This window comes from Palaemon carinicauda, chromosome 23 (genome assembly GCF_036898095.1).
Source record: "Palaemon carinicauda isolate YSFRI2023 chromosome 23, ASM3689809v2, whole genome shotgun sequence".
In the NCBI taxonomy this organism is placed as follows: domain Eukaryota; kingdom Metazoa; phylum Arthropoda; class Malacostraca; order Decapoda; family Palaemonidae; genus Palaemon; species Palaemon carinicauda.
Window position 1 is genome coordinate 111715147 of NC_090747.1, and position 19315 is coordinate 111734461.

The 19315-nt window shown below is 41.5% G+C and overlaps 1 protein-coding gene across 2 annotated transcripts in view; it reads left to right on the forward strand.

Moving 5' to 3' along the window:
- The window catches only part of PolQ (DNA polymerase theta), a 138973-nt gene that overhangs the window by 111937 nt on the left and 7721 nt on the right, over nt 1-19315 (forward strand). For both annotated transcript variants that reach the window (XM_068347389.1, XM_068347388.1), the window contains exons 28-32: nt 1679-1828; nt 2042-2140; nt 12013-12255; nt 13378-13609; nt 16246-16448. In XM_068347389.1, coding sequence (XP_068203490.1) covers nt 1679-1828; nt 2042-2140; nt 12013-12255; nt 13378-13609; nt 16246-16448 — 927 coding nt within the window. The remainder of the gene's footprint in view (nt 1-1678; nt 1829-2041; nt 2141-12012; nt 12256-13377; nt 13610-16245; nt 16449-19315) is intronic.

A 19315-nucleotide genomic window follows, 5' to 3' on the forward strand; every position in this document is an offset into this window, starting at 1 on the left:
CTGGAAAGAGAACAAATGCCCGGTACTGAAAAAAACTGTCAAAACAAACTATGGTACTTAACATTGGTAAAGGTGAAGTAGCAGCGTCAGTCATGTTGAATTGACGACAATCACTTGCGAAAACACCGAGCACAAAAAAATTACGACTTAGCGGGCAAGTCCAAAACAGAAGGATGACCTAGAAGGCGTTCGTGTGGGTGACGTGGCGTGGTCCAAGTGTGGTTTCTGGGGTCTTTGTTACGGCTCTTCCCTTTGATTGAAGGAGTTATCTAAATGGAAGACAGCCTGTGAATAGTGGTTTTCACACGCCCCTGATGTATACACGACACTCACAAGGTGCTCGCGCGAGGGTAGTAACCTCTGCATTCCATGCTTTTATTTTTCTCTGGTATATTTGGAAGATTTATATCAGAAAAAGTAGAAAGAAGGACTTTTCACCGGCCGTCACAGGTCGACCCAGAAATGCTGTAATACTGGACATGAGGCTTAAGGATTTGTTTTTAATTGAAAGTTTGAAAAATATTAAATGTTTGTAGATGGATTTTTTAGGTCAAAGTAGATGTATATTGTATTTTTTACCTTTGCTCTAAATATAACCATTTGACAATCAACGGAAATGTTCCTCCTTAAACTAAATGCTCTCCTATTACTCTTAATAGACTGGCCCTTATGGCTTATTCTTATAAAAGAATATGATCAAATATAGCATATCTAATGTAATAAATAACATCATGAGACTTTTGTAATTGGATAGATCAGAATATCCAATGTTCTGATAAAGTTTCTTCAAGGGATGTGTATTTAGTATGTGTCATGTGTAATTATTTGAAATTTGGACATACACAATAAATAATGCAGTATGGTATATTGTTAATATTGTGCATTCTCTGTGATGGGAATTTGATCATGCAGGTAGCCATTAAATTCCCCCGTGTTAAATGGGTTTCTCACTCTTCCTATGGAATAACAACCAGTTTTACATGTGTCAAATACAATTGTCAGTTAAATTTTAATAACAAACACAGAATGATAAATCACGGGTATGATTTTTTTTCAATTTCAAAGTTTTATTGCATGGTAAAAAATTTCATTGTAAATAAACAATTACATTTTGTATTTTAATAGATTCATAGGCTGCAATATTATACTATTCCAGCTGCTATAGAATCCTAGTGCTGTATTGTTCTCAAATGGAAGAGTGCAACATGATTAACTTAGTCTAGTAGCTCATAACCCAACCATTTACTCATTTTTTTTTCAGTCGGCTGGTCTTGCTGACACTCGGGAGTTAGCCTACCTGTGTATCAAGATTCCTTATAGTTATTCATTCAAAATAAAATGGTTTCAAAGGAAGTTAATTGATTTGCATTCTGATTTATACTTACTCAAACAATTTTTTATTTATTACTCTAGTTCTTATCTTTTAAAATTATTGATTTGAAAATTTTTATCTAGGGGACTTAGTATATATAATTCCCTGATCCACGGCCAGTTTTCAAGAATGTAGTCTGGTTGCAAGTCATGCAGTGTGTGTAACCTGATTGAAATTTGGGGTGCATATTATTAAATTGGGGGATGGTTCATATTTCTTTACAAATCCATGTTAATATTTCCTTTTGCAGTTTGTTTTTATGGCAACAAAATAATTTACTTATTGTTTCCAAAATTTTTTTTCCAGGTAATATTTCCCCTTCAGCACGAGCGTCTGTATAATAAGTATCTGGGAATGGATCGTATTCACCCAAACATACACATATATACTGCAACAGGAAGGGTTACCATGCAAGAACCTAATCTCCAGGCTGTACCAAGAGATTTTAACATTCAGGTTTGACTTTTTAAAAACTTGCGTATGAAAATAGTACTTTCATTAAATGTGAAACTGAGTATGACAGAAATTAGTGGGAACTCCCATGGTGGGCAGTGTCTACAGTGCTCCTCGCATTGTATGCTAGGCATTATTAATAGTTCTTTGTAGCTTCCCTTTTGTCCTTAACTACATGATTCTTACCTGCATATTATTCATGTTTTTTTTTTCCAGAAAGAAATTAAAGTAACTTCAGATAGCAGTTGTGGTTTGAGAAAACAACAACAAGCCTTGTCAAGTTCAATAATAATGATGCAGTTAGCTCCGCTTTTGGTAAGTGTTTTGTTTATTATGGTAAATTGTTTCTTCCAAGGAAAATCTAATATATAAACACAAATCATTATATGTGTGTTCATACATGACATTTCTATGGCCTTGAAGATCCTTACACTTTATATTAAATGTACCCTATAGTAGGTACCACGTATAATTTGACATGTGTAGACCATTGTACAGTACCCAAAATGTGATGTTCTTTGTGGTATCCCTTCATCCCCCAGCTATGCTTCATTTGGTTTTTAATTGTTACCTGTGGTCGCTTCTTATTTGGCTGTTCAACTTCAACTTTACCTTGTTTTAAATTTACCAAAATCAAACTATTGTTTTCTGATCTTGGGTAGTACCATAACCTCTATATCATGATTTTCCACTATCTTGAGTTAGAGTTCTCTTGCTTGAGGGTACACTCAGGCACACAATTCTATCTATTTATATATTTCCTTTCCCCTCTGGGCTATTTTCCCTGTTAGAACCCTTGGGCTTATAGGATCCTGCTTTTCCAACTAGGGCTATAGCCTAGCTAGTAATAATAATAATAATTGCATGCTGCTGCAGTCATCAATCACAGTTATTAGCAGTGTGCTTAACCTTTGAATAAAGTTGAATTGCAAGGCAGCAGCTGTCTTTTTAGTCACTTTCTACTACCCTCATAATGTACGGTGGTAGTATTCTTACAACCCTACCACAGGGCATTTTGAATAATATTTTAAATCAAGAAGCACTAAAAAAGGAATGAGGAGTGAGAATATTTCTATAGCCTCTGTGACATGGCCTACCTCTGTCTTGGATTAAAGTTCTCTTGCCTGAGGGTACACTTGAGCCCGCTGTTCTATCTTATTTCTCTTCCTCTTGTTTTTTCATTTTGTATAGTATATATATGAAAGATTCAACTTAATGTTGTTACTGTTCTTGAGATATTTTATTTTTATTGTTTATTACTTCTCTTGTTGTTTATTTATTTCCTTGTTTCCTTTCCTTACTGGGCTATTTTAACCTATTGGAGCCCTGGGGCTTATGGCATCCTGCTTTTCCAACCAAGGTTGTAGCTTAGCTAGTAATAATGATAATAAAATGCAAGCAATTTTTTTAGTGCTGCAATCATTTCAAGACCATTTGAGGAAGCACTTGATATTGATGATGAGCGACAATACCCCTGTAATGTCTTTTGTCAACAATCAAGAGCACGTGGTCTCGCTCCCTCTGTGCAAGCTGATGAAGCGCATGCACATCTGGGTAGCATTCCACCCCATAGAGTTGACAGGCAAGAGGAATGAACTAGCAGACACACTCAATCGCCAGTGGCAGATTATAGAGTCGCAGTTTTTCCTACATCTGAGCAGCGGAGAGGCTTCCTGCTCTGTGGGGTTATCCCAGCAAGTGTTGATTATGCCAGGACTCAAGAGAACCCTGGTGGCTTCCAGATGGCCACATACTGAGTGCTATACCGATCTGTTAGCACTACTTTTTGAGGTTGCACTTCTCTTTCAGCCGAAGTTTCAAAGGTACCACCACTTTGTGATGTTGCAGGAACTTCTTAGTTGGAGACTATTCAGCATCTCCTTTGAGTGAAAGACTTTTCACAAGGCACTGCTCAGATATTTGGGTAACTGCAGCTGTCCACAAAGGAAGTGTGCCATCTGTGATTGGTGTCAAAGAAGGGATACTTCTCCAGGTCAGAGCATCTCTACTGCAAATCTCAGGTGTCCCCTTCCTTCTCCGAGAGAAGCACCTCTCAGTCGCTGCTGTCAAAAGCTACCTCTCAGCCTTGAATATAGTCTGTCACTGACGGTTATAGACCCTTCCTCCTCTTGAGAGTTGTTTATGCTCATGTGGAGCTTCGAGCAGCCTTGCCCATCCCAGGACCTCAGGCTTTCATAGTGGGATGGTACCCTCATTCTCAAGGCTCTTACTTGTACCCCGTTCGAGCCTTTGAGAAGGTCACGAGTTAGGAATTCTACTTTCAAAACTGTCTTTTTGCTAGCCTTAGCCTCGGCAAAGAGAGTAGAAGAGTTGCACACTCATAATTAGTCACTCACGCTGAGGTGTGGAAGAAGGTCTCCTTCATTTTTGTGCCAGGTTTCATGGTCAAAACTCGGAAGCCATTGGTGCACATCCCCAGGTTTGAGTCCTTCTTCATCCCCTCTCTACGTAGAGCATCAGTTAGCAATGAGAGAGATGCTTCTATATCTAAAGAGAACCCAACATCTCAGGTCTGAGCATCAGCAACTCTTCCTTAGTACTGGCAGGACCAAGTAAGAGGTTTTAAGGTACATGATCTCTTTCTGGCTTCATGAGGCGATCCATAAAGGGTATGCCTCGATCACTGATTAATTGATTGATTAGGGTCCAGGTTCCAGCTAGGACCAGATCTCACAGTCAGAAGTATTGGCCTCACCCTTGCCTTCAAGAGGACTCTTGTAGTTGGCCAGATGTTGAAGGCTGGGTTATAGAAACAAAAGACTACCTATACAGCCTTCTACCTACGAGAGTATACCAACATGTCCCTTGACAGCTTTATTCTTGGTCCCATGGTGGCTGCTCAAGTAGCTAAGTAGTTCTATAGCCAGCCCAGGTTTTTATAGTATGGAAAAATAAAAATTTATTTTAAGATTCATTATATACAGTATACAGAAAATGAAAAATGCAATTTTAAATATTAAACTTAGCCGGTGAATATATAATAGCTGACGTCTCGGACGGCTCGACAGAAAAACACAAAAACTCGCGAGCGATCGCCATGAAGGTTGCGGGTGTGCCCACCAGCGCCAACTATCGGCCAGATACCGCATATACATGTAAACAGCTCCAGTTCTTCTCTGTCGGTCTTGTCGACAAGTTGATTCCATTACTCGCTGTTGACCTGGAGTTTTTCGTCATTCTTGGTGAAGTACTTCTTTTTGGTTTTGAGCTTTCGCAGTGCAGGTGTTTTTATCTTCAATTAAAACTCTTGAACTCTTTTTTGGATAGATTTTATTGTTGATGACTTTGGATTGTTTTTGGATTTTCTTTGACTTTTCAAAATGGCTGACCCTTCTCCAATTCCTAAATTTCGTAAATGTAATGCTAGGGATTGTAACAAACGTCTTCCAAAGGCCTCTCTCGACCCACATACCGTGTGTTCTAATTGCCGGGGTAAAACCTGTCAATTAGGAGATCGGTGTGATGAGTGCGTGGTTCTTTCGGAATTCGACTGGCTAGAGTTTGATAAGTATTCTCGTAAGCTAGAGAGAGATAGGGTGAGGAGAAGTTCCTCTAGATCATTAGAATTTTCCTCCTCCCATGCCCCTGAACTGCGGGATATGTTGCGTGCCATTCAAGCGTTGGGCGAGAGAGTTGAATCTTTGGCTACGGACCGTAATCAACTCATGGCGGATGTAAAAGTGTTAAAGTGTCAGAGTGCCACATTAGAAAATCGTGGGGATAAAGTGATTAGTGCGCAAAGTGTTATCAGTGTTGCGACCGAGGGTTCGTCTGTTCGTGCTTGTCGTTCGCCTAGTCCGAGACCTCTTGCAAGCTCCCATGCACCAGGGAGAAGTAATGTCGTAGAACTTATGGGGACGAGAGGCTTTAACCAACGAACAGACGTTCCCTCTATGGTTTCGGGCGGGTCTCGTCAAGACCGCCCCTACCATAAGACGAGCGAGGCGGTTTTCTCCTCGTCATCCGAAGGCTTCTCGCGTAAGAAACCGTGGAGCAAGGTTTCGAGACCCTTAAAGCGGAAGTCAGTCCCTTCAGGACAGGTCCAGCGTCCTGGCTGTAGCCATTGGGACAGCTCTGACCCTGTGCAGTCATCGGAAGACTGCTCGCCGCCTAAACAAAAGCGTAACACGGGCTCCGAGAGTCTTAGTTTAGGCAATGTTTTGCAGTCACAGACGTTACCATCGTCTCGACCCGTACCGACTCCCGTTGATCCTAAATGGGTTGTCCTGCAGGATATGCAGAATAAGCTTGCCTCCCTTATGGAGGAGTATTCTGTTGAGCAGGTTCACGATGATCCTCGCCGTTACGCTGATCGAGATCCTGGCCGTCAGCCGCCCAAACGAGCCTTTGCTCGTCCTGTTGACGTTGACGTTACAAAGTCACGTCAGTCACGTGACTTGGAGCCTCACTCGATGCAGTCCCGTGTTGACTTTCAGCCGCTTGTGGACGTTCAGCCGCTGCCGCATGCTCTTGTTGACGTTCAGGACGTTCGCCAACCAGCTAAGTTGACTTGTTTTGACGTTGAGCGTCAAGCACCGCAGTCAAGAGTTGTTTTAACTGCTCAATCTAGGCAGTCAAGGCAGTCTCGACTTGACGTCGAGCGTCCTCCCGCTCCTGTTGTTGTTGCTAGTCAGTCCGTTAAGCAGTTACATGACGTAGCTTCCTGGACTGCTACTGATGCGCCTTTGCGTGTGGACTCTGCTTGTCAAGCATTGCCACCAAGGCAGGTCTCTCCCTTGCTTGAGACTCATCAGTTGTCGGACGAGGTTCCTTCAGATGAGGACGCTGCTGATCCTCCTCCTAATGATAATCCTTTGGACGTTTTATCAGATGTAGATGAACCTAAGGCTGTGCAACCTTCGATGGATTTTAAGAAAATCATGATGATTTTCAAGGATCTTTTCCCAGATCATTTTGTTACTGTTGCTCCTCGTTCGCCTCCGTCTGAGTTTGCGCTAGGCTTAGCTGCTACCAAGCCTCCCTTTACTAAGCTAGTGCTTTCTCGCTCTTCTAAAAGGGCTTTACGTCTTCTAGGCGACTGGTTGGTTACCAGGAGGAGTTTGGGGAAGTCGGCCTTTGCCTTCCCACCTTTTAAGCTAGCTTCTAGATCGAGCGTCTGGTATGACACGGGAGAAGTTCTCGGCTTGGGAGTCCCTGCCTCTGCCCAGGGTGACTTCTCAAGCCTCGTAGACTCTCCCCGTCGCCTGGCCATGAGACGCTCGAAAATTTGTTAGTCCTCCTCGGACCTTGACCATCTCCTTAAAGGCGTATACAGGGCCTTTGAAGTTTTTAACTTTCTAGATTGGTCTCTAGGAGCATTAAGTAGGAAGATCTCGTCTGCTGACCAAGATGTATCCTTACTTATTATGTCTTGTATGGACAAAGCCATCCGCGATGGCTCCAATGAGCTCGCCTCCACCTTTACGTCGGGAGTCTTGAAGAAGAGAGAAACCCTTTGCTCTTTCCTTTCAGCAGGAGTTACTCCCTGTCAAAGATCGGAACTGCTCTTTGCTCCCTTATCGGCTGCCTTGTTCCCACAACAGCTGATTAAGGACATTGCTGCTTTGCTTGTGCAGAAGGACACACATGACCTGATGGCTGCTTCTGCTCGCAAGGGAGCTCCTTCTTCATCCTTTGTTGTGAGACCCAGAATCGAGACTCCTGCGTCTAGGTTTATCCCGCCCTTTCGTGGCAGAGCTCCCAGCAGGGGAGGCTCTTGTGCCGAGGGAAAGAGAGGTAAGAGGAGAGGAGCCAAGTCCTCCCGTGGCAGAGTCTGACTGCCCACGTCCTCAGACAGCGGTAGGGGCCAGACTGAACAACTTCTGGCAGGCCTGGGAGAAGAGGGGTGCAGACCAAGAGTCTGTTCTGTTGCTCAAGGAGGGGTACAAAATACCTTTTGTACGCAGACCTCCTCTAGTAACAGTTCCCATAGACCTCTCTCCCAGGTATCGAGAGGAGTCAAAGAGGCAAGCTCTACATCACGAAGTGTCTCTGTTGCTAGAGAAGGGAGCGGTGGTGAAAGTCTCGGACCTTCAATCACCGGGGTTTTACAACCGTCTCTTCCTAGTCCCAAAGCATACAGGAGGTTGGAGGACAGTGCTAGACGTCAGTGCGCTCAACGTTTTTGTTACGAAAACAAAATTTACGATGGAGACCACGAAGTCCGTCTTAGCAGCGGTCAGAGAGGGAGACTGGATGGTCTCTCTCGACCTGCGAGATGCGTACTTCCACATTCCTATACACCCGGATTCCCAACCGTTTCTGAGGTTTGTTTACAGGAATGTGGTGTACCAGTTTTGAGCACTGTGCTTCGGCCTCAGTCCTGCTCCTCTCGTGTTTACGAGGCTCATGAGGAGTGTGGCAAAATTCCTTCATTTATCGGGAATTCGAGCCTCCCTGTACTTGGACGACTGGCTTCTCAGAGCATCGTCCAGTCATCGCTGTCTGCAGGATCTACACTGGACGTTGGGTCTGGCAAAGGAGTTGGGACTTTTGGTCAACTTAGAAAAGTCTCAACTGATTCCATCCCAGGCGATTCTCTATTTGGGGATGGAGATTCGCAGTCTAGTTTTTCGGGCTTTTCCGTCTGCCACCCGAATAGAACAAGCCCTGCTCAAAGTCTGACTCATGCTGAAAAGAGAACGTTGTTCAGTAAGAAGTTGGATGAGTCTCGTAGGGACTCTGTCATCCCTGGAGCAGTTTGTCTCGCTAGGGAGACTTCACCTTCGCCCTCTCCAGTTCCATCTAGTCTCTCACTGGAACAAGAGCAAGACTTTAGAGGCTGTATCAATCCCGGTCTCCGAGCCAGTAAGATCATGCCTGAACTGGTGGGACAGCAACATAAGTCTGAGAGAGGGTCTGTCCCTAGCAGTCAAGAACCCAAACCACGTGTTGTTCTCAGACGCGTCGGATTTGGGTTGGGGTGCGACTCTGGACGGTCGGGAATGCTCGGGTCTTTGGACCTCAGTTCAGAAGAGCATGCACATCAATGGCAAGGAGCTATTAGCAGTCCACTTGGCCTTGATGAATTTCGAGAGCATTCTTCGAAACAAAGTGGTAGAGGTCAATTCAGACAACACCACAGCTTTGGCGTACATCTCCAAGCAAGGAGGCACTCACTCCCACACGCTGTACATGATTGCAAGGGACCTCCTCATATGGTCAAAAAATCGAGGCATCTCCCTTTTGACAAGATTCATCCAGGGGGACTTGAACGTCTTGGCAGACTGTCTCAGTTGGAGAGGTCAGGTGATCCCCACGGAATGGACCCTCCACAAGGACGTGTGCAAGAGTCTTTGGGCTTCTTGGGGTCAACCCACCATAGACCTCTTTGCCACCTCGTTGACCAAAAGGCTCCCAATCTATTGCTCGCCAGTCCCAGATCCAGAGGCGATCCACATAGACGCGTTTCTACTGGACTGGTCTCACCTGGACTTGTATGCATTCCCACCATTCAAGATAGTCAACAAGGTACTGCAGAAGTTCGCCTCTCACGAAGGGACAAGGTTGACGTTGGTTGCTCCCCTCTGGCCCGTGAGAGAGTGGTTCACAGAGGTACTTCAATGGCTGGTAGACATTCCAAGGAGTCTTCCTCTAAGGATAGATCTCTTACGGCAGCCCCACGTAAAGGATCTTCATCAAAGCCTCCCCGCGCTTCGTCTGACTGCCTTCAGACTATCGAAAGACTCTCAAGAGCTCGAGGCTTTTCGAAGGAGGCAGCCAGAGCGATTGCGAGAGCTAGGAGAGCTTCTACCATCAAAGTATACCAGTCGAAGTGGGAAGTCTTTCGAGACTGGTGCAAGTCAGCATCTGTGTCCTCTTCCAGTACCTCTGTAGCCCAGATCGCAGACTTTCTCTTACATCTGAGAAATGTTCGCTCCCTCTCAGCACCCACTATTAAGGGCTACAGGAGCATGTTGGCTTCGGTCTTTCGACATAGAGGCTTAGATCTTTCCAATAATAAAGATCTCCAAGATCTCCTTAAGTCTTTCGAGACCTCTAAGGAACATCGTATGGCAACTCCTGGATGGAACTTAGACGTGGTCTTAAGGTTCCTGATGTCAGACAGGTTTGAGCCATTACATTCAGCCTCCCTGAAGGATCTCACCCTCAAGACACTTTTCTTAGTGTGCTTGGCTTCGGCTAAAAGGGTCAGTGAGATTCATGCCTTCAGTAAGAACATCGGCTTTTCCACAGATAAAGCCACATGTTCACTTCAGCTTGGTTTCCTGGCCAAAAATGAACTGCCTTCTCGTCCTTGGCCTAAGTCATTTGATATACCTTGCCTGTCAGAGATCGTAGGCAACGAACTTGAAAGAGTACTGTGTCCAGTTAGAGCTCTTAAGTTCTACTTAGCTCGTACTAAGTCCTTACGAGGTGGATCTGAGGCCTTATGGTGCTCAGTTAAGAAACCATCATTACCTATGTCAAAGAATGCTTTGTCATATTTTATTAGATTTTTAATCCGAGAGGCTCATTCTCACTTGAGTGAAAAAGACCGTTGCTTGCTTAAGGTTAAGACACACGAAGTAAGAGCTATAGCAACTTCCGTGGCCTTTAAGCAAAATAGATCTCTGCGAAGTATTATGGACGCGACCTTTTGGAGAAGCAAGTCGGTATTCGCGTCATTTTACTTAAAAGATGTCCAGACTCTTTATGAGGACTGCTACACACTGGGTCCATTCGTTGCAGCGAGTGCAGTAGTGGGTGAGGGTTCTACCACTACATTCCCTTAATTCCAATATCCTTTTAATCTGTCTCTTGAAATGTTTTTAATCTTGTTTTTGGGTTGTACGGAAGGCTAAGAAGCCTTTCGCATCCTGGTTGATTTGGCGGGTGGTCAAATGTCATTTCTTGAGAGCGCCCAGATTAGGGGTTTGATGAGGTCCTGTTGTATGGGTTGCCGCCCTTGATACTTCAGCTCCTGGGAGTCTTTCAGCATCCTAAGAGGATGGCTGGGCTTCGTGAGGAAAGCAGACTAACAAGGCAGAGTAATCGTCAAAGTCAGCTTCCTTACCAGGTACCTATATTTATTTGGGTTTTGTTATGATATAACTGTCAAAAACTCTAAGCATATACGCCGTAAACTGTATTGATACTGGTCTCTACCCACCACCATGGGTGTGAATCAGCTATTATATATTCACCGGCTAAGTTTAATATTTAAAAATGATATTTTGATTATAAAATAAATTTTTGAATATACTTACCCGGTGAATATATAAATTAAAGGCCCCCCCTTCCTCCCCGATAGAGACCCAGCGGGATGAGAAGAACTGGAGCTGTTTACATGTATATGCGGTATCTGGCCGATAGTTGGCGCTGGTGGGCACACCCGCAACCTTCATGGCGATCGCTCGCGAGTTTTTGTGGTTTTCTGTCGAGCCGTCCGTGACGTCAACTATTATATATTCACCGGGTAAGTATATTCAAAAATTTATTTTATAATCAAAATATCATGTTTATTTTAAGATTCATTATATATACAGAAAAGAAAAAATACAGATTTATTTTAAGATTTATTATATATACAGGAAGTATTGGAAATATTTACTTTCTATGGATCTCTTCACATTTTGTCTGATTGTTAATTTTTGTAATAAGAGCAAAGAGGTTCTTAACTCTTACGGTCACAAGTAGAATTTTCTGTAATTTTGATGACAAAAACCTGACATGTTTTTAACTAGGAGTGTCTTCTTCCCATTTACTCTGGTTACTAGTGCACACAATTGGTTTACAGGTACTGGCTAAGAGTTATGACTGTTACCAAGTTATATGTAGAACTCCTTATAGATGTTTTTACTAATTCAAGCATCTGGTCAGCTCTCGGAAACTTTTTAATAGGCAGTTAGGGTTTTGGAATGTGAATGTTTTATAGATAAGGGACAAAACTTATTTTCTAGCGGAGGTAGCAGCAGTAGGGGATTCAGCATTATGAAGCTTCATCTGTGGTGGATAATGTGGGAGGGTGGGCTGTGACACCCTAGCAGTACCAGCTGAACTCGGTTGAGTCCCTTGTTAGGCTGGGAGGAACGTAGAGAGTAGAGGTCCCCTTTTTGTTTTTGTTTCTTTGTTGATGTCGGCTACCCCCCAAAATTGGGGGAAGGGCCTTGGTATATGTATGTATGTATTCTTAAAAAATTTTTTTATTTCAAACTTATTTTCAGACTAAAGAATTTGAAGAACACACAGTAAGTCTTCGTCATGCTCTGGTGGCCCATCCCGAAAACATCCTTTTAGCAGCAGATTATTCTCAATTGGAATTGAGATTGTTAGCCCATCTGGCCTCTGATACAAAACTTCTGCATCTGCTTAATAGCGGGGAAGATGTTTTCAAGATGATTGCTGCACAAGTACACATGACCGATGTTTCGCAGGTTACTTCAGAGCAACGTCAGCAGGCTAAGCAGGTATTTTCCCATTCTGTTCAGCTATTTAAACGTAAGATTGTTTAGACGTAAAGTAAGTGTAAGAGACCATTTCTCCTCTGGTAGGCTGTACATGAACTTGCTGAGAATGTTCAAGATAAACAGTGAAACAAATGCTTGTATAGCATTAGAAAAAGTATATGGAAGAGTGACTGGTTGGGTATAAAATTGGCTGTTTGAAATTTATTCCCAAGAATCGCACCTTTTGTTCATTAGGCTTGTGATTAAATGCCTTAAAATCTATACTGGATTAATTTATAGATCCTCATGGCTTGCTATTATTGTAGATAATACACATCTATTGATGATGTGTACTGGATGTCATTCAAATTGATTTAAAAGTCTTAAATTGGTATTAATTTTTAGTCACACATGGATATTCATTATTTGATATTTCAGAATATAGATATGTGTGGTTTTGTGTGAGATTTGCTAACTTTAGCTAGGTAATGTTAAACTTATTGCAATTGGAGTGGAGCCTCAACTGGCTAATTGGTGTAAGTATTCAATTAAGGTATGAATGTTGATTAGGCTCTTTCCTTCACTTACCCACCTCCTTAAAAGTATGGGATTCAGCCTCAAATACTTCAGGTGAAATTCATAGAAATAAACTGAATTAGAACGATAAAACAAGTTACTGTATTTCAATACTCACCTGAGGTTCATATCATTTCTGTCCCAACACACCTTCCCAATGATGATTGAGGTCAAGAGTTGATTCAATATTTTAGTGAACCAAATTTGTTTCTTGCCATTTACAACTAGATGTCACATTACATTACTAGAGGCGTGAGCTGGTTGGAAGGAAAGAAAATGGGAAAATTTTGAATTTTATAGGTAAATGTCGATAAATCCGAGCTTCCCAAAGATAAGTGATATGAAAATCAAGGCAGGTTATTAGAAATAGTTATTGTATGTGTATTAAATGAACCATTATCTTCATAAGATGATAAAGTACTTCTCATTTCACAAATTGCTGACTATTAAAAGGCATATTTTGGTGATATACTCTGTTGATGCACAGGATATTCTTTTAATTTTGGATGATCAGCTTAGGTAAAAAGTTATGTCAGTGCTGTGCTGTACAGATATTCGATCTTTCAGATTTGCTATGGTATGATATATGGAATGGGTGCACGCGCACTTGGTGATCAGTTAGATGTAGATGAAAATGAAGCTTTAACATTTATGGACAAATTCAAAAGTCGTTTCCCAGGAGTACAGGAATTCATGCGAAACACAGTCGAGAGTTGCCGAGAGAAAGGATACGTCGAGACGCTGATGGGTCGTCGAAGGTATCTTCCTAACATATGTAGTGCCAATTCTTTTGCCAGAAGTAAGTAGCCTCTCAAGTACAATTGATTTTGAAAAACTATTTGATCTTATGATTTTAACTCTTGTGTTTATAAAAATTAGTTCATTAAGAGGTGATATATGATTACCCTGATACAGGTAAGGACAAAATTACTGTAAAAAAAAAATTCAAAATCATGATTCAATATGGATATGGACACAACTTTGGAGATGTTCCATTTTCATGAATCGCCTCTTTGAATAGAAAAAGGTTATTAATTCATAATTGCCAACTTCACCAACTCAGAATAAAAATTAAATTCGGTAAAGACAGGACAGGACAGTGCCAATCAGATTTGTAGATACAGGGGTATTTGTTTAGAAATTTTATTTAAAAAGTTCTGACAGCAGCACAGAACTAATAATTATTGCAAGAGAGACATGGATTTAGGATGTGTTTAGTCTTTGATCTATTGTATTAGCAGGGAATGTTTTGAAATAACTACCGTAATTTCAGTTGAGTTTATAAAAGTAAGGTATAGTTTTCTTTATAATATATCAATTACAATTTTAGGATAAAGATTGATACTGTATTTGTCCTTTTACATTTTGTTAAAAAATAATCTCCGTTTTCTTTAAGGTCACATATGTATCATTCCTGTTCTTGATCATAGTTCAGAATAAGATGATCAAGAATATTTAAATGAGAGAGAGAAAGTGAGAGATAGTAGGGCGTTTGTGGCACAGGTTTAAACTGAATGAAAGGATTAAGTTAAAGAGAAGTTGTGCAATTAGCCCTTCCCTATATATTTTTTAATTGTTTGAAATTCAGCATTTCATTATTCAAAAGAATTATTCCTGGGAATGAGAATATTTAAACAATATACTCTTTTCATACTTACTTTTGAATAGTAATAGTTTCCCACCCTCCTCCCCATTGTCGTTAAGGTGATATGTTAGGTTAAGGGTCACAAATTCACTAATGTGAATCATATTCTTTATTGTTTTAGTTACTCTGCACTTTTTATACTCCTCGGACTTATTGGTACATTACACATGAGTATGCCATTCTCACGTAGTAGGTACATTTTAGTGCGTCGTAAATTTCTATTTCTTATTTTTATTCTGAGGTTGTTAAGTGAAGTTGCACTTTTGAATCAATAGCATTTTACAATTTAAAAGTAATTATGGAAATAAATTTAATTTAGAAATAATTTCTTTTACTTAAAACCAAAATTAAGAAAATTATTATGATTAGAAAAAATGCAAGAAGCCAAATTTACTTAAACAATGAATTTTAGATTTTTGTACCACATCTTGTACCCTGTTTTCATTAACTTGTATCTGAACTGGGTCCATCAGCTTTCTCCACTATTTCTTAGGCATTTCCACTTGTGTCTATCCTACGAATAACATATTTATTGTTTTTCTTACTGACTTTTCCTCTTCCCAGCTCGCTACATGTCCAAACAATTTCAGTCTTTGAGGTCTCAGACTTTTTTTCAGCTAAACATGTCTCCAAACTTGCTCTTAGTCTGATCTTCGCATCATACTACTACCATGAATGTTAACCCTTTTACCCCCAAAGGACGTACTGGTATGTTTCACAATAGCCATCCCTTTACCCCCATGGACATACCTGTACGTCCTTGCCAAAAATGCTATAAAGAATTTTTTTTTTCATATTTTTGATAATTTTTTTTAGAAAATTCAGGCATTTTCCAAAAGAATAAGACCAACCTGACCTCTCTATGACAAAAATTAAGGCTGTTAGAGCAATTAAAAAAAGATATTCTGCAAAATATGCTGGGAAAAAAATAACCCCCTGGGGATTAAGGGTTGGAAATTTCCAAATAGCCTGGGGGTAAAAGGGTTAACATTTTAAGGACTTACCTTATCAAAATGTCCATTTTCTTTGTAAGTTCCTATTTTTCTCTTGCTGGGTGTAGTATAGCCCTATGTATCCATCCTGCGTCTTCAGGCACTCTACTAATGGGGAATTTTTATTTACCTGTAATTGGGCAATATCTCCGTTTTACCAATGCTACCACCACTTTTTTATGGTTCTCAACTCCAGCTTCACAATCTAAGTAACATTATACTCTTATGTCTTCCTCGTGTTCTCTTGTTATACATTTCAGGTATCTAAAGTCTCTTACTCGATGTGAATGTCATCATTTAGAGCAATTACGTGTAGACAGTGATATATCATAGTGTATGTTTAAAGAAAATGTGATATAATTATGGGCATATGAATGAAGAAATAAGCATGAAAAAAGGCTACTCTCTCTCTCTCTCTCTCTCTCTCTCTCTCTCTCTCTCTCTCTCTCTCTCTCTCTCTCTCTCTCCTCTCTCTCTCTCTCTCTCTCTCTCTCTCTCTCTCTCTCTCTCTCTCTGTGTGTGTGTCTGTGTGTGTGTGTGAAAAACTGTTTTTCATCAATTTGGAATGAAATTCTAATGCTTACATTTAGTCTGTTTCAATTAATGTTTATTAATAACTTTATTATGAAATAATAATCAAAAGGGTAATTTTATTTTGTGATAATATTATTATAGGACATAGTCCAGCCTATTATAAAACTTTCCAAAGATCAAGCTTTTTGGAGCTTAATACTGCACTAGTTAGAACCCATAGTCAGAACTAAACACATAGCAAGACTCACTGTATTCTCATTTTAGGTCAGAGTGAACGTCAAGCTGTGAACACTGCCATACAAGGCTCGGCAGCTGATCTAGTCAAACTTGCAATGGTAGAAATTGCAAGTGCATTGCGTACAGCATTTCCCTCTTCTCCTGCATTCCTGACTCAGCCCAGAACACCACGAGGGAAATTTTCTGGTGCTTGGCTGGTACTTCAGCTTCATGATGAATTGATATATGAGGTTTGTGAGCTAAATTATATTTTTAAGGTTATAAACTTTTACACTGTCTATATTAATAGATAAGTTTGTTTATGGAACATTTTGTTATAAGTGGTAAAGTTGTTGTTTATATTCTTATTAGTACAGTAATCAGTATTTCCTTATTCGAATTCAAGAACTGCACTTTACCAATAAATATTTCATGATTATAAAAGCTACTTTCTTGATCTGGCTTGTTAGGTAATGACTAGTTTTATAAGGTGCCTCAGAGGTGATTAAGAAGCAACTAAGACTATCCCACAGATATTTGTATAAGACTTATACTGATTTATGCAGCAGGGAGAAAGTTTATATGCTCAAGAGATGGGGCTACAAAATGCTAAAATTCATGATTGGAGTTCAGTTGAATCAACCAAAACAAACATGCTGGCTGGATAACTAGCAAATAACATATTTAGAAAATACAATTAGGAATTTTACTATGCTACAAATGGCCACCATTTCATTAAATTAATGAAATCATAGACAGTTCCAATATTGATTAACACAAACATTGTTTAATTAACTGATATACATATAAGTACAGTATATCTTCTACCATTCAAGTCTTAAGTAAATGATTTACAGAGTAAATTAGATTAGAAGCAAGTTGCTGTAGCAATATCTATCAGCAGATGGTGATTGACAAAGTTGTTATAGAAACATGAGGCTGTATAAAAGAGGCTATAAGATTTGCTAAAGAGGAGCTCTTTCTCCTCACCAACCTCGGCTCTACTTCCTATTTCTTCTCACTCATATCTTTAATATCCTTCAACTTTTCCCTGTTTTACACTCCTCTATCAAAGATGCCAACCTACAATTCCTATCCATACATACTTTGTCTCCCATAGGAGTTCTTGCTAATACTTTTTCTGTTCCTGACTTTAGCTGTTGTACAAAAGAGATAGGAAGGTATTAAAAGATCAGTTGAGGGGCTCCTGTAATTGAACAAATTCAAGTTTGAAGAGTACATCCAAATTCAAAACTTGAATTTAAATTTTTCAATATTAAACTTACCCGATAATCATGTAGCTGTCAACTCCGTTGCCCGACAGAATTCTACGGAAGGGATACGCCAGCGATCACTATACTAGAAGGGGGTGTACTCACCAGCGCCACCTGTGGCCAGGTACTGCAGTACTTCTTGTTGACACCACCTCAATTTTTCCTCTGTCGTGCTTCCGGCAAGACGTTCATGGATACGCTTATAATTTTGGAGTCTTGTTCACGGTTTTTGGTGAAGTATTGCTCTAAGATTTCAGCTTTCGCTATACTGGAAACTTTTCTATTAGCTTAGATAGCTTTTATTTGATTGATTAATGGTTAACGATCTTTTGCTTTATTTGGAATCCCCCTTGACTAGCTCTTTGATTCAAGATGTCCGACCTTTCTCAAGCCCCTCCCCATAGACGATGTAGGTCTTGTAATAGGCGTATTCCGAAGGCCTCGGTTGATCCTCACACCGCTTGTTCCGACTGTAGGGAAATATCCTGTCAGTTGGAAGATCGATGTGAGGAATGCGCCGGACTTTCGGAACTTGAGTTTGTTCGATTCCTTAAATATACCACTAAGTTAGAGAGAGAGAGAGTTAGGAGGAGTTCTGCTCGCTCTTTGCTTTATTCCTCACCTCATGATCCTCAACCTTTTCCTCCCCCTGTAGTGGCTACCCCCGATCCTACTATTTGTGCTCAGCCTGATATGTCCGATGTTTTGCGTGCCATTCAGGCTTTAGGTGACAAAGTGGAATCGGTAGTGAGTGACCACAAGTTCCTCTTGGCGGACGTCAAGGAACTTAAGGTCAAAAGTGCAGTGGGAAGTGGTAGTGCCAGTGCTGTGCCGAGTGCTAGTGTCAGTGCGGTGCCGAGTGCTAGTGTCAGTGTCAGTGTTGTGCGTGAGGGTACTTCTGTGCGTGCCAGTCGTCCTCCCAGTCCGGGACCTCTTGCAAGCTCCCAAGCCCAGGGGAGAAGCAATGTCGAAGGGCAAAAGGGTTCGGCAGGCCTTGATCGGCGCACAGAAGTATCCTCGGTGGTTGCGGGCGTGTCTTACAGAGACCGTCACTCCCACCCGCAGACGATTGAGCCCTTATTTTCCTCGTCTGCAGAAGAAATTTCGGGGAGAAAACGCTGGACTCAGGTCTCAAGACCTCTTAAACGTAAAGTCCAGACCTCAAGAGTTCAACAACCCGGATGCAGTCATTGGGTTAGCTCTGACTCTCCGCAGTCATCAGGTGACTGCACACCTCCTAAGAGAGGTAAGGCGATGCCTCAACAGACCTCATCTTCTGTTAAGGTTTTGCCTCAACAGACCTTATCGTCTGTTGATCCCAAGATGACTTTGCTGCAGTCCATGCAGTCGCAGCTTGCGGTCTTAATGCGTGAGTTTCAGGCAGAGAAGGTTACACCTCCTCCTGCGAGCGCTCCGCCTCACCGCAGTCCAGTCTGCCAGGCGTACGAAGTTGAGGTTCCTCAGGCTACCTTACCGCGTTGGGAGTTGCCAGTTACCAGCGTTGTGCAGCAACCTCCACCTTCCTTAAGGCAACCTCAGCAATGGGAACAGGAGTCTTTTGCTTTGAGGCAAGATTTTCTTGCGGTTAGACCATCTTCGAGGCAACAACCTCTTGAGGTACGACAACCTCTACCATCCTTGAGTCAGCCACCTCAGCTCTCGCAGCTGCTACCTCAACTTTCCTCAAGGCGAGAGCCTCAACTCTTGAGGCTAGCACCTCAGGAACCTCAACTCGTGAGACAGGAACTGCGTTCTGCGCAGCTACTACCTCAACTCTCGCAGCTCACACCTCAAGAACCTCAACTCGTGAGACAGGAACCTGCTACTGCGCATCCACCTCAACC